The sequence below is a fragment of the Psammomys obesus genome, unplaced genomic scaffold (genome assembly GCF_907164565.1).
Source record: "Psammomys obesus unplaced genomic scaffold, mPsaObe1.curated_primary_1811, whole genome shotgun sequence".
Lineage (NCBI taxonomy): Eukaryota > Metazoa > Chordata > Mammalia > Rodentia > Muridae > Psammomys > Psammomys obesus.
In genome coordinates this window covers 1,066,618-1,093,316 of record NW_026590905.1, presented here as the reverse complement: position 1 = coordinate 1,093,316, position 26,699 = coordinate 1,066,618, and the positions used below count along the sequence as shown (strand labels likewise).

The 26,699-nt window shown below is 52.3% G+C and overlaps 2 protein-coding genes across 2 annotated transcripts in view; one reads left to right on the top strand and one right to left on the bottom strand.

The window, feature by feature from the left end:
* Window positions 1–10,877, top strand: part of Plekhg6 (pleckstrin homology and RhoGEF domain containing G6) — a 17,561-nt gene extending 6,684 nt beyond the window's left edge. The window contains exons 8-16 of the mRNA XM_055609387.1: window positions 1,316–1,426; window positions 1,582–1,731; window positions 1,933–2,070; window positions 2,350–2,469; window positions 3,593–3,725; window positions 3,806–3,921; window positions 8,831–8,976; window positions 9,762–10,436; window positions 10,611–10,877. Coding sequence (XP_055465362.1) covers window positions 1,316–1,426; window positions 1,582–1,731; window positions 1,933–2,070; window positions 2,350–2,469; window positions 3,593–3,725; window positions 3,806–3,921; window positions 8,831–8,976; window positions 9,762–10,436; window positions 10,611–10,620 — 1,599 coding nt within the window. The 3' untranslated portion in view covers window positions 10,621–10,877. The remainder of the gene's footprint in view (window positions 1–1,315; window positions 1,427–1,581; window positions 1,732–1,932; window positions 2,071–2,349; window positions 2,470–3,592; window positions 3,726–3,805; window positions 3,922–8,830; window positions 8,977–9,761; window positions 10,437–10,610) is intronic.
* A 129-nt stretch (window positions 10,878–11,006) lies between these two features.
* Tnfrsf1a (TNF receptor superfamily member 1A) lies at window positions 11,007–23,505 on the bottom strand. The gene is made up of 10 exons (XM_055609389.1): window positions 23,202–23,505; window positions 16,035–16,188; window positions 15,535–15,663; window positions 15,154–15,303; window positions 14,843–14,921; window positions 12,980–13,053; window positions 12,721–12,834; window positions 12,425–12,453; window positions 11,936–12,248; window positions 11,007–11,842 (listed from the first exon to the last, which is right to left on the bottom strand). Exons 1-10 carry the CDS (start codon window positions 23,238–23,240, stop codon window positions 11,535–11,537), a joined length of 1,389 nt encoding a protein of 462 aa, XP_055465364.1. The 5' UTR covers window positions 23,241–23,505; the 3' UTR covers window positions 11,007–11,534.
* Window positions 23,506–26,699: the final 3,194 nt, after the last annotated feature.

Here is a 26,699-nt window from a genome sequence, read left to right as displayed (position 1 = left end):
TATCTATCTATCTATCTATCTATCTATCTATCTATCTATCTATCTATCTATCTATGTTTTTAGGGACAGGGTCTCCTATGTAGCCCTGGTTGTCCTGGAGCTTACTCTGTAGACCAGGCTGGCTTCAGACTGCTCCCCTAGCCTCTGCCTCCTGAGGGCTGGGATTAAAAGAGTACATGACCTCTACAGGGCTTTTTTTTTTTTTTTTAAGACAGGTCTGGTGATGTTGCCCAGACTAGCTTCAAATTCTAGCTCTCCCAGCCTTGGCTTCCCGAGTGCTGTAATAACAAGTGTGCGCCCCTTGGCAGCTGTAAGATATTAATTATTTCTCGGAGACCCACTGGCAGGCAGCTAAGCACAAGAACGAAGTCTAAAGGGCTCGAGGGCTGTCTGGGGAGAGTCAAGAACACTTGCTGCTCTTGCAGAGGACCCGGGTTTGTCTCCCAGCACCTACGTGGTGGCTCACAACCATCTGTAGCGGGTTCAAGAGGACCTGACTTGACCTCTAAGAGAACCAGAGACGGTACATAGACACCCACGCAGACGAAACATTCACACACATAAAATAAATAATAAATCTTAAAAAAAAAAAAAGTTTCTTAAAGAATGATGTTCCAGACACGGTGCATGTAACTCCAGCACTCTGGGGAGCAGAGGCAGATGGATCTCTCTGTGTTCAAGGCCGGCCAGGTCTACAAAGTGAGTCTAGAGCAGCCAAGGCTACACAAAGAAACCCTAGTTCGAAATACTTAAAAAAAAAAAAATGATGTCTAAGTAAGGAGATCCTGGGAGGACTTGGTTAGGGAGAGGGCAGTTGGTGAAAGGCCACAGGGGCGCTGAGTGTGTGTGTGTGAGAGAGGGCTAGACTTTTTTTCTTTGTGTTTCTGGGCCAGTAGGAAAGGTTGGAATGGGGTACAAAGCTAGGGCCAGTTTCCTGGGAGCCTTTGGCAGCGCCTTCTTTCAGAGTAGGGCTTCCGGGCAATTTTCAGGTCGTAGAAACAGGAGCCCAAGTGTCCCGAAAACACTTGGGTTGAATTATTGATGGCGGGAGAATGAGTCCAGAGGAGCAGGCGCAGGCAGTGCGATGGACAGAATGAGCTCCAGGGGCAGCCAGGGTCCGAGACTCGGGGTGTCTGCTCCTCTCTGCAGCCCAGAATGAGGGGCCTGTCTGTGGGAGGTGTCCTGGGAGATACAGGCTGGCAAGGGCTTCGACTGGGGGGCGGTGTGCGGCTCTCTCCTCAGCCTGCAGCCACGTTCTGCAGCCAGAGTGAAGTTCATGACCCTCTCTTACCTGCCCTATATTTTGTTCCTCCAGTTTGGCCAGCGGTTCCAGCCTTATGTCCAGTACTGCCTGCGAGTAAAGCGGACCATGGCGTATGCCCGGGAGCAGCGAGACACGAACCCTCTGTTCCACGCTTTTGTGCAGGTGGGGTGCCGTGGAACACAGAGGCTGGAGGGGCGCCGTTGCAAAGCCGGGTCATGGATAGAGTTCAGTGGGGTGCAAGGCTGAGGCGGTCACTGGAGGGGCGGGGGAGGGGCGTGTCCCTGCAGGCTCCTGAGCTCCGCCCACCTCCCCTGCAGTGGTGTGAGAAGCACAAGCGCTCCGGAAAACAGACCCTGGGCGACTTGCTCATTAAACCTCACCAGCGCATCACCAAGTACCCACTGTTGCTGCAGGCTGTGCTCAAGAGAAGCCCCGAGCCCCGAGCCCAAGAGGCCCTGAATGCCATGGTAGGTACTCAGGTGTCTCTAGGGCCCTGGTGTGGTGGGATCTGGTGGGTGAGGGGTAAGAACTGGTCTTTAGAGCTCCCTGAAGGTCTCAGTCCTCATGCAGTGCTGACTGACTAGACCTACTTTAAAGCGCTATGGCGGCTGCCGTTGGGTGGGTAAGCTGGGCTCAGCCGCGCCTCCTTCTGCTTCTCCCTCCCCAAGATTGCAGCTGTGGAGTCCTTCCTGAGACACATAAATAGGCAGGTCCGCCAGGGTGAAGAGCAGGAGAGCTTGGTGGCTGCGGCCCAGCGCATAGGACCCTACGAGGTGCTAGAGCCCTCCAGCGAGGAAGTGGAGAAGGTGAGTTCCAACAATGCCAGGTGCCAGGGAAGGAGAAGCCTGGCAGGGAGAGGACGGAGGCCAACACACTCAGTCACTGAGTGCCACCTCTGGGGGTGCTCATCATTCCTTCCTGTGGGAGGAACGAGGAAAGCAGAAGGGACATGGGGGTGTTTGCTGTGGCTCTGGGTACAGGAAGGATGGGCTGGTGGCAGCACGAACAGCCACGGTGGGTTGGGATGGAGAGACATGCCTACACGGCACCCTGATCCCCCTCCTGCTTCTCGTCTGTTTCCTTAGAACCTGCGTCCCTTTTCTACCCTGGATCTAATGACCCCCATCCTAGGGGTTGCCCCTGAGCACATGAGGCAACTACTGCTGGAAGGACCCGTGCGAGTGAAAGAAGGCAGAGAAGGGAAGGTGAGAGTGCTGTGCGAGGAGGAGGAGGAGGAGAAGGGGACATAGAAGGACGAGGGGTGAGAGGCAAACAAGCCGGAACTAGGGCTGGGGGAGGTGATTGGTGGGCCAATTTGCTCTTTAGGTGTGAGGACCGGGGGATGGAGAGATAGATGGCTCAGCAAGTAAGGGCACTGGCTGCCCTTGCAGAGGACCCAGGTTCAGTTCCCATCACCCACATGGCAGCTGACAACTGTCTATGACTCCAGCTTGAGGATCTGACATCTCCTCTGGCTTCCTCAGGCACTGCACACATGTGGTCCACAGACACATACGTGGAGGAAAAACATCCATACACATAAAGTAAAAATAAATAGAACTTTAAAGGAGAAACAAAAGTGGTGGTTTACCAAACTGACCCTAAACATTAAAAAAAAAAAAAAAAAGTCATGAGAACTAAGTTTAAATTCTCAAAACCTACATAAGAAACTGAGCCTAGGGGCTGGAGAGGTAACTCAACTTGCTGGCCTTTCAGAAGACCCAGGTTTAATTCCCAGCACCCTCTGTCAGATGGTTTAACACTACCTGTAACTCTAGCTTCGGAGGGTGATCTAAAACTCTCCTCTGGCCTCTTTGGGCACTTCCACTCACACGTATACACCCCAACACAGATACACATCACTAAAATAAAATAAATGTTTGAAGAAGAAGAAAAACAAAACAAAACAAAAAACACCTGGGCATGGCTGCTTGCATCTGTAGCCCCAGGATTAAGGGTAGAGTTCCCTCCTGCACATGGGCACACTGGCGCAAACATCCACACACTCACACACATAGCGCACACACACACACTACACAACACACACAGGATACACAACACACACGAGGTAGCAATGGAGGATAATGTGTTGGGCTGGGCAAGAGGACATTGTTCTGGACCTGCCCGAGTGATAGTTGTGTGTATGACCTTGAGCCAGCCCTGTTCCCTACCTATGAACAAGAGATGGGACCAAGCTGATGCCCTCCCAGCTGAGCACTGCACAGTTCTGCCCTTGCCCCTATGCTCACAGGCATCAACCCCTGAGCAGCCCCGCCCCTGGCTCAGGCTGATCCTCCCTCTTTCTCCTGCACCTCTACCTGCCTGCAGATAGATGTCTACCTGTTCCTCTTCTCTGACGTGCTCCTGGTAACCAAGCCTCAACGCAAGGCGGACAGAGCCAAGGTCATCCGTCCCCCTCTCATGCTGGAGAAGCTTGTGTGCCAACCACTGCGAGACCCCAGTACGTCTCTTTTCCAGAGGAGGGAGGGTAGGGATTGGGGTCAGATAAGGCCCTTAAAGCAGAGCTTCTTCTCCGTGCAGACAGCTTCCTGCTGATCCACCTCACTGAATTCCAGTGTGTCGCCAGTGCCCTCACTGTGCACTGTCCCAGTTCAACAGAGCGTGCCCGGTGGCTGGAGAAGACCCAGCAGGCCCAGGTAGGTGGCAGCCAGGCTTGGAGAGGGGTGAGCTTGCACTCTTGGAGCTCAGGACTGATGTCACCGAGGGGCGAAGGAGGGCAGAGAACCTGGGCTGGTGCAGACTTGACCATCAGCACGTCGGGTACCTCCTGGAGGAGGACAGAGTCTAAGAAAGCCTGTGGCCAGCTACTGAGCTAGCTACTGAGACAGGCCAAGATGCGCTACACACTAATGGTTTGTTCCCACTCAGCTGTGGATTCCTAAACTTTGTCTTCTGTCCAGATACCTGTGAGTGCTTTCTGGGGATGGGCCTTCAGGGGATGGGCACTAGGGCTAGGTGCCAAGGAATCAGAAAAGAATGAAAACACCATTCCTGCCCTCCAGGAATCTGTGCTGCAGCTCATTAGAGTAATCAGTACAAATAACAGAAGAATGCAGAAGACAGCGGCAGAGAAAGGGGCGTGTCTTCTGTCCTCCCTGTCTGCAGGAAAAGTAGTGGTGCTGAGAGCGATCAGGGGGAGGAGAAGCCATTGCTGCAGAGCTGGCGATGGAGCGCTGGGGGTGACAGCGGAGTCTATCAGGGGAACAAAGCAGGAAGGAGGAAACTCTAAATACAAAAATTCAGAGACAGGAATACAGTCGTGAGTGTTGAGAGAACCGCTGAGCTGGGAGGCCGTCAGGTTGGCCCCGTCTCTCACTTTAGAGGCAAGTAACAGGGTCTAAGGTCCTAGAAACATGTGGAGTTCAGCAGAGACCATGTCCTCTTACCCTGCCCACCACACTTTCTCCCACTGCCGCTGTGTGTGTGTGTGTGTATGTGTGTGTGTTACGTGTGTTACGTATGCATAGGACTGCATGGGTGTGTGCACCAAAGTGTGTAGGCGCAGGAGAGAGCAGGGTGTTTGCTCGACATTGCCAGGGCATGAAGTGTAAGAGTGGATGCCACAGAAGTGAGTCCAGGAGGCAGTACCACGGGATCAAGCCCATCTCTGAGGGCTGTGCTAGAAACTTGAACTTTGTCCCGTAGACAGTACGGAGCCAGGGAGGTCTATACAGGACAGTGATGTAAGTGGATTTATGCTGTAAAAGTAGGCGTTCGAAAAAGAGAGACATCAGTCAAGCTGCTTTAGTTGGTACAAATTCAGCGGCTTAAAGTTACAGCAATTGGGCTAGGGTGTAGCTCCGTGGGAGAGCTCGTGATTGGAGGAGCAAGACCCCGGAGCTGACTGAGCAACCATTCCACATAAAACCAACCAAAAAAAAAAAAAAAAAAAAAAAAATCCAGAAATGGAGTCCCTCACACTTCACACTTTTGGAGGCTACAAGTTCAAAATCAAGGTCTTGACAGAGCTAAGTTTCCTGGAAGTTACTCTTCCAGATACCGATGGCTTCAGTGGTCCTTAACCTGGAACAGCAACCCTGCCCCCACCTCTGGCTTTCCCTTCTGTATACTGGTGTCCAATTTTCCCTCCCTTCATTATGAAGACACCAGACCATCTGCTTCAGAATCCACCTGAAACGCAGGAAGGAGCCCGTCTCAGACCATCACATCTTTTCCATCTTCACAGAGAACCTTTCCCAACTAAGGTCACCTTTGGAGCCTCTGGGGCTTATGTTTCAGAGCTGGCTTTCTCCAGACTGTCAGTCAACCTGGGAGCAGAATGACAAAAAGAGATGGAGATTTGAGTTAGACTCTTTAAAGTCATGTTGGCAGAGCTGAGGATCAAACCCAGTGTCTTTCTGTACTGGGAAAGTACCTGATCCCTGAACTCCACCCCCTGCCCCAGGGAGTAATATGTACACCTATTTACTTATTTATTTATCTATTTATGCATTCATTTATTTGTGTGTGGGTATATATAATTGTGTTTGCATTGCCACACTTGTAAACTCTCCTTTAGCAACCTGATCCTCTAAAATTTCCTCTCTTCCTTTGGTTCCCAATCTTAGAACAACCCTCCTCCCACGTTCTCCTTCTGAAACTTCTGGGAACCAGTAAAACCAGCTGGTGTTCACATGCAAAATAACAGCCCCTGATAGTCTCTGCAGGGTGACAAATGGTACTTACGCTCTATAGCCAAACTTGTAGTGTGGCTCCCAGCCACTCAAAGCCTGAAATACACACACAAACACACACACACACACTCACACACACACACACACACACACAAACGAAGGGGTCCCTTCACTGCCCAGGCTCAGACTTATTCTACTTCCTCTTGCAGAAATGTCAGTGAGGCATCTTCCTTAAGGGTTTACAGAGGTGGCTCATGCTTGAACAGAGAATGAGTTTGTGGGTGGGGGGTGGGGGGACTTAGTGGCTGGGAAGAGGAGAAGGAACTGATGAGGGGAACAGGAAGAACCCTCAGAGGTAGAGGCCAAGAAATGAAAGTAGAGCCAATTGAAGACTAAAGCAAGATTTAGAGAAAAGCCCAGACCCCACCCTGTGTTCTTGGCAAGTTACTCACCTTTCTGAGCCTGCCCTCCATCTGGGAAGCCACTGGCGTGGTGTGGGGCCTTGTGCTTCATGGGCACACCACAAGGGTGTGTCATTGTTCCGCTTCTAAGAAAGGGGTGAGCTAGCTGAGCACTCCTAGAATCCCAGGACCCAGAAAGCTGAGGCAGGAGGGTCTTGAGTTCAGGGCTAGCCTGGGCTATATGGCAAGTTCCGGAGCTGAGCTGTGAGGAAAGACCCAGTATCACAAAAAATAAAGAAGGGGGGGGCGGAGAAAAGAAGAGAGAGGAGGAGGAAGGAGAGGAGAGGAAGAAAGAGAGGAGGAGGAAGGAGGAAAGAGGAGGAAGGAGTGGCAGAGGGTGCAGAGCTGGGAGAAGGCTTTGCTGTTGGCAGCTGAGAGACAAGGACCACCTTCCCTTGTCCTCCAGTACTGGGGAGCCAGTGGGTGAATGTGCTGTGCCCAAGGAACTGCAGAGAGAGGAGCGGTTCTCTCTTGGGGATTCTTGCTTGGGAGCCCCCCCACAGACACCTTTCTTCAGCTTTGTGGGTTACCACACTCTAGCTCCACCTTTCCCATCTTGGCCACCTTGTCTCTCCTTGCTGTAGACAAGCAACAGAGATTCCCCCTCCCCCCTAGATCCCCAACTCCTGCTCTTTCTGGAGAGGGACAAGGGGCGAGCTTAGTGGAGAGCTTTCATCAGGTGTCCCTGAAAGACTCCCTCTTTCCATATTCTTTGCTTCCACATGACAGTGCTAATCCTGGACATCCCATCACAAACTTGAACTTGGGGCATGTGGGGCAAAAGGCATGGCGTCTCCCGGTAACAGACATACCATTCCTTTGCCTCACTTCATGCTGAGCTGAAAGATGAGGCCTGGGGAGGGGGAAGGGGACATAAGAACCGGCCCTGTGCACTAGCGTGTGCTAGCTTCCTGCCCCCGTGTCTCTTCCTCTGTTCCAGTCCAGTGACTGGGAACTCAGGGAAAGGAGCTCTGTCCACTTGATATCATTTTTCTATGCCTGCCCAACCCTCCTTCAGGGTGTCTCATCCTGACCCAGCCGCCCCCGTGCACCTACAGAAGCTTTGAGGAGCCTGGGAGCCCCAGGGCTGCTGGCTCACATTCCCCTTGCTAATGGGAATGTATAACTATGGAGCCATTCGGCTAACATAGCGTCAGTCAGTACAGAGTGTTGTATGGGGTTGGGGGACACCCGAGGTCCCCATGCTGTGTCCCGATATAGCTCCTTGGCTTCCACTGAGGCGGGCATGCCTGGAGTGGGGGATAGAAGTCTCTAGCTACAGCCTCTCCTTCCTTCCTTCCTTCCTTCCTTCCTTCCTTCCTTCCTTCCTTTCCTCCCTCCTTCCTTCCTTTCCTATTTTCTGAGATGAGAAACCATTTAGCTCTGGCTGGTCTGGAACTTTCTATGTAGACTAGATTGGCCTCTAACTCAGATCCAAGTGCCTCAGGTGGATCCACCTCGATCCAAATGTTGGGACTATGCCTAGCCTGTAGTCATTTCTCTATCAGCTGAAGAGCACTTCAGTATTTTCTTAGCCACGCCTATGAATATTGATGTCCACTCTGCCCATAGCAGCCACTTCTATGTTCCCTCATGCCAAGCCTCCTCCTACCCCCCATCCTGTGTCTCCTCAGGCTCTTCCGTCTTCCCCAGCCTCCTGTGGTAACTCAAGGCCCTTCAAGGCTGCCTTTCCAGAGCTTGCAGTCCCTGAACTAGGACTTTAAAAGCTCTCTTCTCTACCGGCGCTTCCTTGGCAAGAAGCTGCATCCAAGGCTAGTCTTTGGGTCTGTGAACTGAGCTCACGGCCATGCTTTCCATACTGTAGGGTGACGGCATGTGACAAAGCACCCCATAAGCCATCTCTCAGATGTCACTGCTTTACTCTGACCCAAAGGTGTGTCTGCCGTTTTCTCTTTCATCTTAGGACAGCTTTCCTTTCACTCCCGTCTTAAAGGGACAGAAGAGTCCTCAGTCTAGGACAAGCATGCCCCTATTCCTTCCACCCTCAGAATGGAGGCCGAGGTGATAAGAGAGGAATGTGCTCACAAGAGCAGCCCGAAAGACCAGTACGGTTAAGAACCCTCGAGGCACTGTCATCCCAGTCAAGGAAGGCCTCCTAAAAGAGGAGCATCCCTGGGCTTCCCTGGAGGCAAGAAATGTAGGGACATGACAGAGGAGGAAAGGGGACTTTCTGTCTGTGCCAGTCACCTCCAGCACCAGCTCTGTAGCTTGCTGCCACCATATCCCTTCCTGTAAGAATCCTGTGGTGGCCACTAGCCTTCTAGTTCCCCTTTCTCCGTAGTAAAAAAAAAAAAAAAAAGCATAAACACCTGTGTCCCGGAAGGGGCTAGGAGGATTAAAATACCGCAGGTAAAGCCCTTAGCACGGTACCCAGCATACAGCAAGTGCTCTATAAATGAGGGCTCATCATAATGGAAGTCCCTCTGCAGGCCACTCTGCAGAAGCTGAAGGCCGAGGAGTATGTTCAACAGAAGAGGGAGCTCCTGGCCATCTACCGCAACCAGGGCAGGGAGTCCCCCAGCACCAGGCCCTCCACTCCTTCCCAGGAGGACTCTCAGAGCAGTGCTGAGGAGAGGTAAGACTCCAGTGCGCCGTCAAAGGAGGGGCCGAGGGTGGGAGGAGGGAGAAGAAATTCAAAAGGCTAAGAAGAGGCCATAGAGCCTCAGGGGACCAAGGCGTGGTACAGGAAGACGGGAAGACGAGCTGCAGCTGGGAGCGGGACTAGGTTGGTAGTCACTGTGTGAAGGGATGGGTGGCACAGGGCCGGCACAGGGCAGAGGAAACAGAAACGTGGTGTGTGAGTTTCCTGTGAGGAGCAGGCTCCAGAGCGAAGGTAGGTATGATTCTCAGAATGTGAGAGCTTCCAGGACGCAGCAATATATATATATATATATATATTCATATATATGCTTAGTAACACACTTTTAGAGAGAAGAATCCATCCCTGTGCCCGCTCAGCAAATATGGGACAAGCTGCTGCTTGATACCAGGTCTGAACCAGGTGCTCGAGGCAGCCCAAGCTCTTTTTTATTTTTCTGTGTGGTTTTGAGGCCTGCGGCTCGGGCTGACCTCGAACTCACAGCACTCCTCCTGAGGAACCATACTCAGCTTAGCTCAAGGTCTTTTTTCCTTTTTAAGTGGGGGCGCTTCATAGATTTGACGGCCTTGCACACTGTCCTAATTTCAGCACAGGCACTGTATAAGAGAAGTCTTCTGTAGAGCACAATTCTAGCTGTCATGTAAAGAGACAGGACCGTAAGTTTGGAGGAGGGGACGTTTCGGGACGGAGTGATAGGGGAGATTTCCTAGCTTTGATTTGCTCCTCGGTGTCCGGGTCTGACTTTCTGCTATTAACCATAGGACTTTGGAGTTCTCCGTCATCCCCCGCCTGGTGGTGACTGAAGATACAGATGAAGATGCCGCCTCCGTGACCGACGATGCCTCAGACTCTGGCTACAGCACCCTGATTCCAAGCTCCCCCAAGAACTCTCATTCCCCCCTGAGCAGGCTTCGGACCAAAGCTCTCCGGAGGGACCCTCGTCTCACCTTCTCCACCCTGGAACTCAGAGACGTTCCTTTGCGCCCGCAGCCTCCTGACCCCCAAGCTCCCCAGCGACGGAGTGCCCCAGAATTTCCCGACGGGATCTTAAGAGGAGGCAGTCTACCCAGGACAGCCCCACCGACCTGGTCGGAGGAGGAAGATGAGGCCTCCACCCCGGGGAGCGTGGTGGTAGAAACCCTAAACCGGGCGCAGAGTCGCAGTCCGCGCCCCCACTCTCCCACCCACACTGACTCGGCTGGGGAAAGCCCCTGGGAGTCCTCAGACGAAGATCAGAGGCCTTTGTCCCCTGGACTCCGCCCCCGCCCCCTGCGGGCTGAGGACATGCTCAGGGAGATAAGGGAGGAGCTGGCCAGCCAAAGGATTGAGGGTGCCTCGGAACCCGGGGAAGGCAAGCCCCGGAGGCTGACACGAGCTCAGCTGCAGAGAATGAGGGGCACCCACGTCATACAACTGGACACACCCCTGTCCACATCGTAAGTGCAGAAACTAGGGTGCAGAGGGGCGGTACGGAGTGAGGGGCTGTTCCAAGAGGCAGGCTGTGCAGAGCAGGGACCAACACGGTGGGGGGGGGGACGGGACGGGACTCAGCTTTACCGTCAGCCCGCTCCTTGCTGGACATCGATCCTATTTGTCTTTTTGCTTTGCAGAGAAGTGTGAGCAATGCTGAGGCCTCCTGGTACATCCTCTAGAGGAACTGTCTCCCCAAGAGTGCTGGCCACCACCCTCCCCCTGGAGTCTACCTCAAGGATCCGCTTCAAAACAAGCCCCCCGACCCAGGCCCCCTCCTCCTGCTCTGAGGACTCCGGAGGTCAAGACGGGGACACACCCCTGAGCCCCACATAAAACTGCCCAGAAACATGGCTGTTTGGTTAGCACGGGATGGGAGTGGGAAGCAAGAAGCACGAGCACCCATAGGGTCGCGATGCGGTCTACTCTGTTAGCCGCATGGCTAACAGGATGGCTGGACTTTCCACGCTCCTCTTCAGATCCTGGGCTCTGCCCAGCCTCTCCTATCCACAGACCACTCTTTCCAGGGTCAGAGGTCATTTTTAGAATTTTAGTGTATTTACAAGAGCTCACGGGCTCCAGGTGGAGACCTCACTGTTCTGTGCTCGCCCCTACCTAGACAGTTCAGCTGTTCATCCAGGCAGGGAGCAAAAGGAGGCTGAGTTTCCATTAGTGTGATATAATTGATACAAGGATTGCTTATCTACTGTGAAAAAAGGCCCAGGAAAAAACTGGGGAGGCCATGAGAAGCCTTGCCTCCCAAGTGGGCATGAGATATAGCGTCCCTTTCTACAATCACCTATTTTGGTTTTTGGCACCCTCAGCCGGCAGATGGCAGGCACATCTCGCTGCCACGCACAAGTGGCCGCTCTGGGGGCTGCCCTCGGCAGCTGAGAAAAGCTGCTGTACAACCGAGGGGGTAGCACCAAGGAAGTGGCTGCCAGCTCGAGCCTGCTCCTTTGAGGGTCCTGCCTCCTTTTCACCCAAAGAGGAGGTCTGCGGGGAAGCAGGGCACCCAGCAAGGGCTGTCCTTCAGGTCCCTCCCCTGAGGCGGGGGTGTGGCCTCATCGCAGGGGGCGGGGCGCGGACGAGGAGGCGGGGCTTCCCAGCTTTTCCAGGATGTTCTCCAGGCAGCCCGGCAGGTCCATGTGGCAAAGCACGCGTCCCACTTCGTCCAGCGTGGCCTCGTGGCGCGGCCTGCGTTGTCGCCAGGTTTCCAGCATGCTGTAGTGAGCCTCGCGCAGGCAGCGCACGTTCTGTAGCTCCAGCCTCTCGATCTCGTGCTCACTCAGCCCCAGGAACCGCATAAACTCCCTCCAGCGGGTCGGAGGCACGCCGTCCACCACCGCATACAGTGTAGCAGGGTCTGCAACTGGGGGCAAGGACCGTGAGCCTCCAGCGGCAGCCCTGCCCGATCCCCTCCAGGAGTAATGTCCCCCCCCCCGCCCCAGGAGCCCAAACTCACTGTCAGGATGACGCGGGTGGACGGAGTCTTCCCATTTCGGAACAGGGGTGGGGACCGGAACCGGGGTGGTGGATGCGGATGCATAGAGGAGAGGGTCAGCAACCTGGGTTGGGACCACCTCCCTTATAGGTGGCATGACCGTGGTGAAGTTGGGCCAGTTACTAGGGCTGAAGGTGGGACTGGGGGTACTGGAGATGGGACCGAAGCCTGGGGTGGGGCTGAAGGCCAGAACGGAGTTGATGCCAGGGGTGGGGCTCAAGGTTGAGGTAGGGGCTGGAGTTAGGGGCTTAGTAACAATTCCTTCAACCTCCACCTGAAAGAGGGAAAGCAAAGCATTAGTAGGGGAAGAAAAAGAGGCTTCAGGCTCTTTACTCTTTATGGGGGTGGGGATAGAGGAACTAAGGGAGCCCACCACCCCCTTTTCAAGCAATCTGGGTATCAGGAGTGGGAAAGGAACAGTCGGGGAAGTCGGAGTAGTTTTCCTCTTACCTCTTTGACAGGAGCTGAATTCCCACAAACTGAGAAAAAAGAAACAAAGCATCATGAATTTCACTTCCCTCTCAGCCCTGGCCTTGGGGACTTGCGGTATCATGCCTCAGGGTCTCTGTGGCCCCAGGGGACAAGAGAAGTACTGATACAATATGGCTTCCCTCCCACCACCCAGGGCCACTCTATGCCCAGTCCGTAGCCATGAACAAAGGGACCACTCCTCATCTCCATCCTGCTCACCCCATCCCCTCCTACATCCCCACCAACACCCTCTATCCCCGAAAGGCCACACTCACTGATGGAGTAGACATTGGGCTTCCACCGGCGATATCGGCATATTAGGTTGATGAAGATAAAGAATGAAAGGCAAAGTCCAAGGAAGATAACCAGAGGCAACAGCACTGCGGTACCTGCAGACAGAAGAGAGGGTGATCAGTGTGAGGCAGCGGTAGAGAGTGAGGGCTGGGGAAGGCGGAGAGAGGGAGAGGAGTGTGGAGGGAGGCTAGGGAGTCACAGCCAGCTAGTGAGCATGGGCACCAGGCCAGGCCGCCTCACCTGAGTCCTGGGGGTTTGTGACATTTGCAGACAGAGGTAGGCACAACTTCATACACTCCTCATTTTTCTTGCAACTGAAAGAAGAGACGGCATTGGTGAATCCTGACATCCTGAAGTTCTTTGCAACTGTTTTTTGGTTTGTTTGTTTGTTTGTTTGTTTGTTTGTTTGTTTGTTTTTTTGCCATCTCTTCATATAATGGAATTTAACCCTCCTTGAGAACGGCTGCAGAAGAATGGTAACAGTCCACCATACAACCATTTTATTTCACAGGTTGAGGAAGGGATCCTGGAAAGGCTGTTGACAGCCAGGAGTGGAACCATATACCTGTAACCTCAGCACTTGGGAGGTAGTGGCAAGAGGATAAGTTCAAGGTCACCCTTGGCTACACAGCAAGGTCAGGGGTCAGCCTGGGTGACAAGAGACCGTGTCAAGAAAGAGGGTAGAGAGGAAAGGAAGGGGAAAGGGAGAGAAAGGGCAAGACTATAATGCTGATAAGTTTAAAATAGCCACCAGACTGCTCAAGACTATCTGTAGCTCCAGTTCTGGGGATCTGATGCCCTCTTCTGGCCTCTGAGGGTACCAGGCATGCACACAGGCATGTACACAGTACAAACATATACATGCTGGCAAAACACTCATACACATGAAATAAAAATAATTTTTTAAAAGTATTTTTTTTTTTAAATGTCAGGTATGGCGGCACATCCCAGAACTCAAGAGGTTAAGGCAGGCAGATTTCTATGAGTTCAAGGCCAAACTTGTCTACACAGTGGGTACACAGTGAAACCCTGAGTAAAAAATAAAATAAAATAAAATAAAATAAAATAAAATAAAATAAAACAAAACAAAACAAAACAAAACAAAATAATAAAATAAAATACAATACAATAAAATAAAATAAAATAAAATGACAGGTGTGGTAGCAAATGCCTTTAATCCCAGCACTCAGGAAGCAGAGGAAAACAAACTGCTGTGAGTTCCGAGGCCAGTCTGGTCTACAAAGTGAGTCCAGGACAGTCAAAGCTACACAGAGAAACCCTGTCTGGAAAAACAAAAACAATTAAAAATAAATAAATAAAATGGTTATGGGGCTGAGGTTATTATGGCTCCATGAATATCATGCAAAGAGCCTGGATTTCACAATCAATATTTTAAAAACAAAATTTAAAGGCATTTATGGTCAGAGTGAAAGTTCCATTCCAGTCCTTGACTAGTAACAGGACACAAACAAGCCATTTCACTTTTATGGCCCAGCATGCCATGGAGCTCATGCGACCTCTGATTTCTTGGGTCAAGTCCTTAGTCCTGACATGGTGTGTGCATGGTAGATGGCAGCCCTCCGTGGACTGAGTTTATCACTGTGTTTGATGGTGGGCTTCTTGCACCGAGAGGCCTATGGTTTGGATCTGAAACGTCCTGCCGGGATCCATGTGTTGAAGGCTTGATGCCCAAAGTTCTGGGACATGGGGCCTAGAAAGAGTTAGGTCCCTGGGGGCTTGCCTTTGACCTCACTCCACACCCTTCCTCTCCACCTCTGCCCAGCACTGCAGAGGCCTGCACGCTACAGCGCATGCGTGAAGGTTCGAGGATGTCCTTGTGGAACAGCTATGTTCTCCTTTCACCTTTACCTGGGTTCCAGAGACTGAACTCAGGCGGCCAGGCTTTTGCTGCAAGTGCTTAACTTGCTAAGCGCTAAGCCACCTTGCCTGGCCCCAGAGGTACTGGAGATAGAGAAAGGACTGTCTGATGCCTTGTTGTCAGAGTCTTCTTCTCATCCAGCTGTAGGATGAGATCCCGCTAGGGGCCTCTCAGCCACAGCTGCTCAATCACCCCAGGTCCCCAACCTGTCCACAGGTACTCACTGGCTGCAGGAGACACACTCATTTCCTCTTAGGAAGAATCCCGCGTGGCAGTCACACACGGTGTCCTGATTCTCCTTACCTGGGAGAAAACAGTAAGACTAAGAGAGCGTGCCTGCCGCCCGAGGGCCAGAGTGAGGAAGAAGGGCAGGACACAGGCAGCCTCCAGGAGCTCATACCCACAGACCAGAGAACGGGGAGCAGAGATGTTGCCTCCTGAGGATGGGAGGGGGACAGAAGTGGAAACCTTCCACCTGAGAGGCAGGACACTCCTGAGGAGGGGAGGGGGCCCGGATCGGGTAAGTGATGCTCACAGGGGATAGTCACAGTGCCGTTGAAGCAGGGGCTGCAGTTCCTGCACCGGAAGAGCTTTTCACCCAAGTAGTCCCGGTACTGGTTCTCCTTACAGCCACACAGAGTGTCCCTGTCCGCTCTGCAGGGAGAAATCTCCACCTGGGACATTTCTGAAGAGGAAAGGGAACGGTACATGAGTCTCGCATCCCTTCTCCCACACAAACCTCTTCGTAACATAAATGCACAGGCCCAGACTTGCATGACCATACATGTTCTCACCAACCCCACGAGCAGACTGAAATCCCGACCCCTTGCAAACATCCACATCCACACACGGGCGAGCTCACATACCTCCTCAGACCCTGCACCTTCCACACCCCTTGCCCACTCCCAAGGCTTGCCTTCTCGACATGTCCTGCAGCTGAGGCACTGTCTGAGGTGGTTCTGGGAAGCCGTAAAAGTGCCTTTATCACAATCCTTGCACACTGTTTCCCGCCCTGGGCTTGGACAGTCACTCACCAAGTAGGTTCCTGTGAAATGGGCCAGGATTAGGCTGCAGTAGAGAGCTGAAGGACAAAACCCAAGTCCAAGGGGAACAGCAAAGTAAAGGGGACTCCCAGGGGCCTGGAGAGATGGCTCAGAGGTTAAGAACACTGGCTGTTCTTCCAAAGGTCTTAAGTTCAATTCCCAGCAACCATGTGGTGGCTCATTAACCATCTATAATGAGGTCTGGTGCCCTCTTCTGGTGTGCAGGCATACATGTAGGCAGAGTATGGTGTGAACAATAAAAATAAATATTCTTTTTTTAAAAAGGGCGGGACTCCCAGGAACCGAGGTTCGGGACCATCAGAAATAAGCAAAGGAAGCCTCAAGGGGACTCTCTGTGCCCACTCTTTCTTACCTTTGTGGCACTTGGTACAGCAGACGGAATTATTCAGAGGGTGGGCATACTTTCCCTGGGGACACGAACTATCCCTCTTCTCCCGGTCCCCAAGAGAAGGGACCAGTCCAGTGACCCCCAAGGGGTGGATCCCCACCAACAGGGCCAGGAGCACCTGAGGGAAGAACCAGAAAGAGGAAACACTGTCAGGGGTGAGGCCTTAGAGGCAGCAGCATTTTGAATCCCTCCTGAGCCTCAGACTGAGGCCACTGTGGAACTTGGGGTCTTACACAGAACCACTGAGATGGCCCCTGCCCTGTGAGGAAACATCTTTAGGCAGAAGTAGCAGGCTGCTTCAGTTACAGCCAGTTCTTCCAACTGATGGTCCTACAGCGGGGTAGGCATCTCTATGCCTGGGTGCGGGATTCACGGTGTGCCCGTCTGTGGACACTTCCGAGGAGAGCCGTTAGGACCTGCAAAGCTTTGGTTCCCTTACACTAATAAAAAGTGCTATGGGTGGGGGTGGGGATCGAGCTATAGGGAGGGCGGCTATGAAGATGGAAAGTGCCTGCTGTGCCATCATGAGAAGCTGAGATCACTCCCCACCAGCCACATAAAAAGCCCAGCACAGCAGCATGGGTTTGGAATCCCAGGAATGGAGAGGAGACAGGCAGCTAGATCCCCGAAGCTCTCTGGCCAGCCTAGCCTAGCTGGACCAGTGAGAGCCCTGGTCCCAGAAAATGATCCTGTCTCAGAACATGAGGTGAATGGTATCTGAGGGGAACACCTGAGGTTGACCTCTGACCTCCATGCACAGTGACACACCCGTGGGTACCTATACACAAAAATCTGATGGGGACACAAGTGGATGACGATCCTGCAAGCACCATTGTGATTCGTGATAACGTGTTCACAAACGTGTGCGTCGAGGGAGGGGAGGAGCTGGGAATAAAACCAAGGACCTCACACATGCCCTGCGCCACACACCCGGTCAAGTATTCTAAATATTTATTTCAAGCCTTGCTCGGCAATCTACCCTCGCATCCATGCCTTCCACAGCTGAACTGACACTACACCTCTGGCTGACAAGGACAAATGGAGAGGGAAGGCAGCTGACGAGGCTTAGGGCTGAGCCGAGAGACAAGTGGATCATGTACTAGACCCAGCCAGGGGTTGGTGACCTGCCTCGAGATGACCAGCAAATCAGGAACTGAGGATGTACCAGGAGTCCCAAAGCCCTGGGCCAAGCAGCGCATTCTAGAAGGCTGGTTTTATAACCTTGGCGACGCTCAGAGCAGCTATATCAGCTAAGTGGTTTTCCTGTGTGTAAACAGGTGTGGAGAAAGCTTCAGTTTAGACCTTGCTCTTTGATCTCTCCCAGTTTTGGGTTTCCCTCAAGCCTTCATTCTTTCACCCCCTGCCCCACCCCCTGCTATGAACCACTACATGTCAATAGAAAGGATGTCATCGTGGCACATTACAGATGCAGAAGCAGCAAACCAACCAGGTCACGGTCCGGAGCTGCCTAGACTCACAGCTGCCTGCAGCCTCCACAGCTCTCTTAGAAGGAGATTGCACCCCAAGTGAGCTACTGTGGCAACAGCAGCTGCACGGGTCAGGAAGCCTCGGTCATAGAGCTGAGAAGCCACACGCAGAAGAACAGCAGCAATCTCTCAGGCAGGGGGTACAGCCCCTATACACACACGCGCGCACACACACACTCACAGACAGACAGAGCGCAGAAGGCTTCCAGGGTGACAGGAAGGGTTAGTTATGATAAGAACTTCCCAATCACGAAAGCATAGTTCCTTTCCCCGAAGAAGAAATGCTTGGAGCACCTAAGGTCAATGGTCCCTTCCAACCCCATCTGAGAACTTGAAGCAAAGCCAACAGACGGAGGCAGGAAGCCTCAGGAAGAGGTAGAGGTGGGCTCTGAGCCAAGTACAGCCTTGAAGGGAGGGTCTCAGCCAGTGACAGAGCCTCCAGAGAAGGAGTGAGGACTCTCTGGGCACGTGTTCCTCCCTTTCCAGAACTCTGGGGGTTAAGCCAAATCCGGGAAAGGGAAATCTTTTCCCAGCAGCTCCGCCCTGCCCCAGTGACTAAGGCCAGGGAGGGAGGGCATGTAGGACAGTGGACAGGGAACTGCAGCTTCCCCAGCTCTTCAAGGGCTGTGTGAGTCAGCAGAAAGAAAAGGCCAGCCAGCAAATGGAACCCCATCTGTTCTCTCCATAGTGAGCAGCCTCTCCTCCCCCCATCCCCAGTCAGGGCCCTTTATCCTTTCCCCTTAAAAGAGCCAGGCAATGGACCCCTGTCCCACTGGGCCCACAGATTTCGGAGAAATGCCTCCCTCTTCCATTCCATCCCAAAGGGAAGTCTTCCTGACCCTTGGCTTCCCCCATCAGGTCAGCAGACTCCTCCCAGAGGACCAGCCCCCTCTCTTCCCCGACATCCTTCCTTCCGTTTTAGACTGGGACTAGCCCGGATACCACCTCAGAGTTAAACAACAGTCTTCAGCTGATAAACCCTATCCCAGGATCCCTGCTCCCTAGCTCCCTGGGCTTCCCCGACAGCCCCCTGACACTCCCCAGTTCCAGCAAGAATCAAGCCCAGGCTGCCCTCCCAGCCTAGTTCACAATATTCCCACAGCCTGCCCGCTTCTGGCCAGTTGCATTGGGTTTGGGGGCTCCCAAGACAATCCTTAAGAAACCCAGCTCTGAGGCTTTCAAGCCACTCCCCCAAGCCTCGTGGCCACAGAGCAAAATCCGCAGCCCTCTTAAGGTCAGAAGAGATGGAGGGCATTAATCCCAGAGGCAGAAGCAGGCAGATCATTGAGTTCGAGGCCAGCCTGGTCTATAAAGAGAGTTCTAGGACAGTTAGGGCTCCACAGGGAAACCCTGCCCAAAACAAAACAAAACAAAATCCACAAACAAAGAGATGGAGAGGGACACAAACCAGCACTATATCTCACATGCCCCAGGGATTCTGGGAGCCTCAGAGTCTGTCAGTAGGCACCATGTGCAGGCACCCACTAGCTCTACCAGCAATTGCATTATGAGGCAAATGACAGCACAGGGAAGCCAGGTCCAGGGTCCTGGCCCAAACCTGAATGCCTTTGCCTGGAGCAGAGGAGGGACAGGAAGCTGGGGGGTGCCTGAAGAGAGATGGTTGAGGAGGAGGCAAGGCATCTAACTACCTCTCAGCTTCCGCCTGGGGAGGCCTTAAGGTGTGACTTCCTGTGCTGGGGCTGCCGAATAGGGCAGAGAAGCCGAGATGGACCCTGTGGTCAAACCTTGACCCAGCCACCTTTTGGGGACCCACTCACCAGGCCCGTCCCCCGCACTGATGTGTTCATTATGTAAAAATGTGTTTGTTCCACTTAATGTCAAGACCTCCGGGGTGAAGAGCTCATCGGTGTGGCCTCCACTGAGAACTCCGCCACAATCCGACCTTCCACCCACAAAGCCCCCCGACGATGACTCACGGTTCCCCACCCAAGCTCCTTGGATATCCATCCAGTCACCTGTTGGTGCTGAATAACACGAACTGCCCATATCCCCTCTGGGCTCTTATCAGAAGCTAGTTATTTCAAATGAGTAGATACGATCTCCCCAGACAGACCACAAACGCTTCTGAGCTAAGAGATCAGAGCCTGCCTTGGTCACCCAGAGCCAGGCTTGCAGAACTGGAGGAACAGATTGATTTGATGGAGCCAGATCGAACCAGTGACACCTTCAAGGGTGTAGGGAAGTAGCAGCCCCCCCGCCCCGGCCACAGAGCCGTACTTGGCTATGGGAGACATTCAAAACTGTTCACCCATTTCCACACGAAGGCACACTCGTGCACGAAGCCCTACGACTGTTCTGCCCTGTGTTGTCCATTCCTGAGTCTGGCCGAGGAGCCAGTGCAGCGGGAATCAGCTAGAAGAAAAGGCTGAGAACTGCTACCCCAGTCAGTTCAAGCACACTTCCACACGGCCAGTCACCGACCTGCCTGACCTGCCCCCCAAGTGAGCTCACCAGTCTCCTCACCTAGATGCCACACCACCAACTTCTTGCTACCAAAGCTGCAAACTCTGCCAAGGTCCTCAGAGACATGTCAGTCCTTCTCTTGGAATCTCTCCACCCTACCTCATGTCCTCTGATTGCCCCACACCTGGACTATTGATTATTGCAATGACCTTCTGCCTTTCTACTCCACAGCGGGGTCTCAGGGCCTCACTACGTTGCTCAGGCTGACGTCAACTTTCTGGCTCAAGTGATGTGCCTATCTCAAATGTCTGCTGGGGCTGAAGCTACCTACATTTTTTTTTTCTTATCTGCATTCAGGCTTCAACTTGTATCACTAGGGTGTGAGTCTCCCTCTGCGCCTCCGGGGTCTGGCTTCAAACATCATTTCCATGGATAAAATTCTCCCATGAGCACACATGTCAGAGAGAACTCACTGTTATTTGGGACATAGTCTGGGCAGAATAGATGCTTGGACAACAGCAAAAGAAAGAAGGAAGGAGGGAAGGTAGGAATGAAGGAAAGAAAGAAGGAAGGAAGGCAGAGGAAGGGAAAATAAAAGGCCTCTACCTGAGTCCTTATACACGATTCTTTTCTCTCTCTCTCTCTCTATCTCTCTCTCTTTGGTATTTTTAAAGACATGGTCTTATGTAGTCCAGGCTAGCCTCAAGTTCTCTATGTAGCTAAAACTGGCCTGAGCTCCTGCCTCCATTTCCCAAGTTCTAGGATAACAGGCATGCACCACCATGACTGGCTCAAGACTCTTTTTCACACACCCCAGAGTGCCTGTTCTCTCTTTGCCACATTCTTCAACACTGCCATTCCACTCCCAGCTGAGGAGTTCAGCTCCAGTAACCACCACCTTCAACACAAAATCCCATCTCTCCATCTCTCCAACCCAGGCTCCCAACTCCTCTGCCCTCCCTCCTTCCTAGCTTTGCATGCCAGAAACTCCTCTTTTCTATGTGCCCCCCTTCATTCCTCTCTGATCAGTCTCTTGTTCCTTAATTGATTAAGCCATTAGTCAAGGGTCAAGGTCTCCTTTCCAGGTCCTGCACGGGAGCTAGAGATGCCAAGATGGGTGGGGCATAGCTCACACTGTTCTGTGTTATCTTTGGCTCCCTAGCCAAAGATAACACACTGTGAGTCTTCGAGTCTATGCAGGCAAGCTCAGCCCAGCAGACAGGCAAAGGCCATTAAGCAAGCCTATGGCCCAACCCCCTCCCCCAGTTCTGCCTCCAGGACAGTGTGCCACAAAGCCTTGGCATGCCTTTTCCGCCAGGGTGTTCTAAAGCCATTTTGACTCCTATATTTAAACTCTTTAGGAATAGCAAAGTCTGGTTGGCCACATACATCGCTCCCTCATGACCCCAGCACCTCCTCCTCACTCATACACCTCCTAGGAACTACGCTCAGTACTGACAAAGCCATGGACAGCTCTATGTAGACTTCACCAGCCTTCTGTGTCCCCTGTCTTCTGGTTGTCCTTCCGTTCATAGTACCCCATCTCCACCTGGACCTCCACAACCGGATCAAGATCTCTCCTCTGCCTATCCAGGCCATTTTTTCCTCAATCAAACACTGGCAGCCATTGAGTAATGACTACTAATACTCTTAGAGATTAGAAAAGGGAAGCTTAAGCAGTCATTGCTCCTTGCTATTTGTTGCATACTATTCCCCTTCAAGACTATCAACTTGACCTCAGGACTTCATTCTCTAATCCTAGCACCTGAAGTAGGGCCTAGCACAGAGCAGGAGATTAATAAATGGAATAAAAACACATGCATATATTCAATCTTAAAATAACAACTATGAGATAGCAATAGTTATAGACATTTTGGAAATAAACAAAGGCACAAGGGTGTCGTATCACATGCCCAAGTTCATGTGGGTAAGAGTGCCAGGCTGAGCCCTAAATACAGGTAATCAACTCCAAAAGAGAAAAGAATTAAGTGGGTGGGGGAGCTGGAGGATGGTTGCAGAGCCAGACGCGGAAGTCTTGACGGGGTTCGTGAAATGAGACTGGGAGTCAGGAGAGGGAGAATGAAAAGCAGCAAGACAGCCAGCCAGCATGGTGGCACATGCCTGTAATCCCAGCAGAGGCAGGCGGATCAGTCCAGGATAGCCAAGGCTACACGGAGAGACCCTGTCTCAAAACAAACAAACAAACACACACACACACACACACACACACACACACACACCAACAAAGACCCAAGACCAGACAGACTGGAGTAGTACAGGGTTCTGGAAACACCGGTTTAGAACGAGAACTAGAGGACGAGGGAAGGGAACAGGCAGAAAGGAGCCCTAGAAGACTATGGACATTGACAGGAAAAGAAGAATGGGAGAGAGAAAGGGCATGGAGAAAGACGCAGGTCTCAGGGATAATGGTGGGCCAGGACTCAGAGACACTTCCCAGGTTGTAAAGCCCACGCAGACAGCCAGGGAAGCTCTGAGGGATCTTCACAGAATGATTATAGGCACATAGAGAGAAACAAGGAAACACGAGGACAAGGCCAAAGCCAGAGAAAAGTACATTTTCCAGTGACGAAAACAAACCGCTACCAACTTCCCCAATTTTACCTCTGGAATTAGCAAACACTGAGATTGACTTTTAGGTCTGTGGGGAGAGGGCTAGAGGAGACTCTGCCTAGGTAAAAGAGGTGCTAGCTGCCAAGAAAGGATAGGCCAGTGGAGGCCTCCTGTCTGGAAGCAGACAGGGCAAAAGCTATCTCAGGGAGAAGTCAGGGACGGAAGGGCTGCCAAGCTTTAGCCATTTCTGGTTCACTCCCAAGCACACTATCCCAAACTTTTCCCACCAACTGATCTTCTTCGACTCAGTCTTCCAACAGCCTGACCCATGCTGTTCAACTTCTGCCAGAGAAACGGGGCTGCTCTGCCCAATTCCACTGGCCCAGCAGCTGGCCCCACAGCCCAGCACACTCTAGGACCTGCCACCTTAGCTGTCAGGCCCCGGGCTTGGCAGCTTGGCCTGCGGTAAATCTCCCACTCAGATTTCTCCCTTCCTCATCTCAAGGCAACCCAGGTAAGCCACAGCAAGCCTGGGGCAAACTGAGGCAGAGAAGCTCCCTGCTTCTACCTCCCCCCTAGTACAAGCCCACTCGTGCCAGCCCACTCCTTGACAGCATCCCATCCTTCCCTCCTGTGTCCCCCGTCTCACCAGTGACAGCAGCAGGCCAGGCACGGTGGGGAGACCCATGTCCGGCCGGCAGTGGCCTCTCACTCCCCCATTGGGGCTGGAGACAGGGCAGCAACTGGCAGCGCTGGTGAGCCGGTGAATGAAGTAAGACGGGCGGACCAGGTGGCCCGGGCGATGGCAGCCTGGGCCAGGTTAGAGAAGCTGAAAGTCAGAGGTAGACAGAGATCCGGGTACGGGTCCTCCAGGACCTCGAACCCAGAAGGCCCGATCAGGAGCCAGAGTTGGGGAAACTTGTAGAAAATTAAAACTGAGAGGGGAGAGGAGGTAGGAGGGGAAGGGAGAGTGGCGGGGGTGGTGTTGCAAGAGCTGGGCCGGAAGAGCCTGGGGAGAGGCGAGGGAGGAGGGAGGAGGGAGGAGGGAACAAGGGCCAAGGTTCTTTAACACTTTGTAGTCCGGGTCCCACAGCCTGGCGTTCCAAACCCACTTAACACTAAGTGAAAAAGCTTGAGAGTTTGAGAGTCAAGTTCACCGAACTCCGGTTCAGACTCTTTTGCTTTTTAGGTGGGTGAACTAAAAAGGTGGGTTAGACCCACGGACTGACCCCTCCGAGTCTGTTCACCGAATGTAGGTAGTCAGCCTGTCTGATGGGATGGCAGGCAGGAGTTAGTGAGGGAGGGTGGGATCCTATACAAGATGATGGCCCTGTGTCTCTTAGCAGCCCCCCCCCCCACGCCCTCCACTCCAGAGTCCCTTCTAATCTCACTTTCTTGAATATTTACCCACCCAGCCAAAACCGGGAGGCAAGCCAAATCTAATTTTCTACCCTGTTTGGGGCCCGACCCTCAGCCCCTCACAACTGACTCTCATCTGGTCTCTTTCAGCTGCCCATCCTGGCTCTGCTACCAACGGGAGGAGGGTGTATCATACAGGCCCCTCCTAAACATTGGTTGGCTCCCTGGTGATTGAACTTAGGGAAAGAGAAGCCATGAAGATTCGGGAGGCCGTGCCTGTAAAGATGCTTCAGGCTGTAAAGGGTTCCCAGGGCTGTTTTGTCTTGTTTAAAATGGGGTTTCATTTAGCCCAGGCTGGCTGGCCTCAAACTCACTATCTCACTGAGGCTGGCCTTGCACTTCTGACCCTCCCACCTCTATGCGTGCACCACCACCCAGCTCTAGATCCATTCTGATCCATCCCTTGGGACTGACCCCAAAGACAGTATACCACACCCTATAGGTTTAGGGGTGAGAAAAAAAAAGCCACGAGACGAGGGGCACTGGGAGGCAGAGCACCATAATCCAGATTCCTGGCTCCCATTGCAAGGCCCCACTTTCTCTGCCCCTTTGAGTAAGACCCTGCCTTCCGACTGCCATCCCTTACTAGGGTTGGCTACCAATTGCCCATCTCTTCTCCCAAGTCCCGCCATCAGAGTGGCGGGTTTCCAACATGAGCAAGCCAAGAGGAATAAATGGGGGGAGGGGGCTTGAGGTGTAATTCAGTGGTAGAGTGCTTACCCAGCATAAACAAGGCCCTAAATCCATCCCTAGCACGCGCGCGCGCACGCGCGCGCGCGCGCACACACACACACACACACACACTCACACGCACGCACACACACACACCTCCCGGGGCTGGTTTGGTGGCTAAATTCATACTACATTCCTATTAATATCAGAAGTATTGGCAAGTGTTATTGCCAGATGTTAAGTATCCTACAATATCAATAATTTGTACTGCTAATAAATAACAACTGTAAGGTCCCGTGTTTAATATTACAAGGAATTGTTAATTGTCTGTGCAAACTGCCAAAGCTGTTATTACTCAGAGCCTGGCACAAAAGGGGAATTTCCTTCATGGCTTAGGATAAATGCTGATTTTTTTTTTTTTTCAGCAAGTTTGAAGCTTTGAGACAACATAATACTGTGCTCCATAAAACTCCATTTGAGAAAGAGGGTTAGGGGCTGGAGAGATGGCTCAGCAGTTAACAGCACTGTCTGTTCTTCCAAAGGTCATGAGTTCAATTCCTGGCGTCTACATGGTGGCTCACAACCATCTATAATGTGAACTGATTCCCTCATCTGGCAGATGTAAACGCAGATAGAACACTCATATATATATATATATTAAACAAATCTTTAAAAAAAAGATTTAAAAAAAGAGGGTAAGAGCGGACGAATCTGAGGATGTGAAAAGCAGTCAACTTTTATGGAGGAGATTAAGAATGATAAGGATGTGACAACAGGAATAGAAAAGGGAATGGTTGGGGCTGGAGAGATGGCTCAGAAGTTAAAAGTACCTGCTGCTCCTGCAAAGGATCAGTGTTGGGTTCCCAGCACCCACATGGTAGCTTATAACTGTCAGTAACTCCAGTTCCAAGGGATCAGACACCCTCTCCTGGCCTCAGGTCTGCATATGGTACACAGACATGCATGCGGGCAAAACAGCCATACGTAAGAAATAAAAGTAGTAAATCTTAAAATTAAAAAAATAATAATAACAGAAAAAAAAAATGGAGCTGGAGAGATGGCTCAGCGGGTTGCTCTTGCAGAGGACCCAGAATCCACACAGTGGCTCACAACCATCCATAGGCCCTAAATCCATCTCCAGCACACACACACACACACACACACCTCCCAGGGCTGGGCTGGTTTGGTGGCTCCAGGGGATCTGGAGCCCTCTTCTGTTTTCTGTGGGCACCGTACGGTGCATATACATCATACATACCTACATTTAAGCAAAACACTCAGACACATAAATTTTTTGAAATCCAAAAGACAAACAAACAGAAAACAACAACACTAAAGAAAAAAAAAACACCCCACTTTTTTAAGAAAGAAAGAGAGAGAGAGAAAGAAAAGAAACCGTGATAATGGCAGAGCAGGGGACCAGAGCTGGTTGCTAGGGAAGGCAGGTCGAGGAGGAAGGAATGAGCCTTTGGGTAACAGCCGCCCTCCCCCCTGATACGTGGCATGCCTCACACATGAACATGTACACTGCCACACGAAATCCAAAGGGCAGGGGGCTCCAAGTCCCTGTGACATGGGCCCTGGCCACAGTCCTGTCATTCACTACAGAGAGTGAACTACCTTACAGAGAGGCCAGATGAGTCAGTGAAGAGGGCCTGGATTCCAGGCCAACTCCAACTCTGTGAGAGTTACAACCCAGGGCAAACCACTCCACAGGCTTCGCCTGATAAGGAAAATGGGAAGGACTGAATCCTTTTGTTGTTGTTTTGTTTTGTTTCCTCTGATCCCAACACCCAGGAGTGGTCTTCAGACTAGAAGCAAGATAGGAGAGACCCCAGGGAGGTAGCACAGGCGGGTAAGAGGAACCTGGAGCTCAGGGCATAGAGCTGACTGCAGATCCGGCTCCGTCTGTCTGGTCTTTCTGTCTAGCAGGCTCTCCCTTCCCAGCCACTGCAGACAGGGATGGGCAGGACAAGGCTGGGGCCAGTGGAAGAGGGAGAGGCCAGAGCAGCCACACCTGAGGCTGTGACAGGGACACTGTTGAAACAATACCATT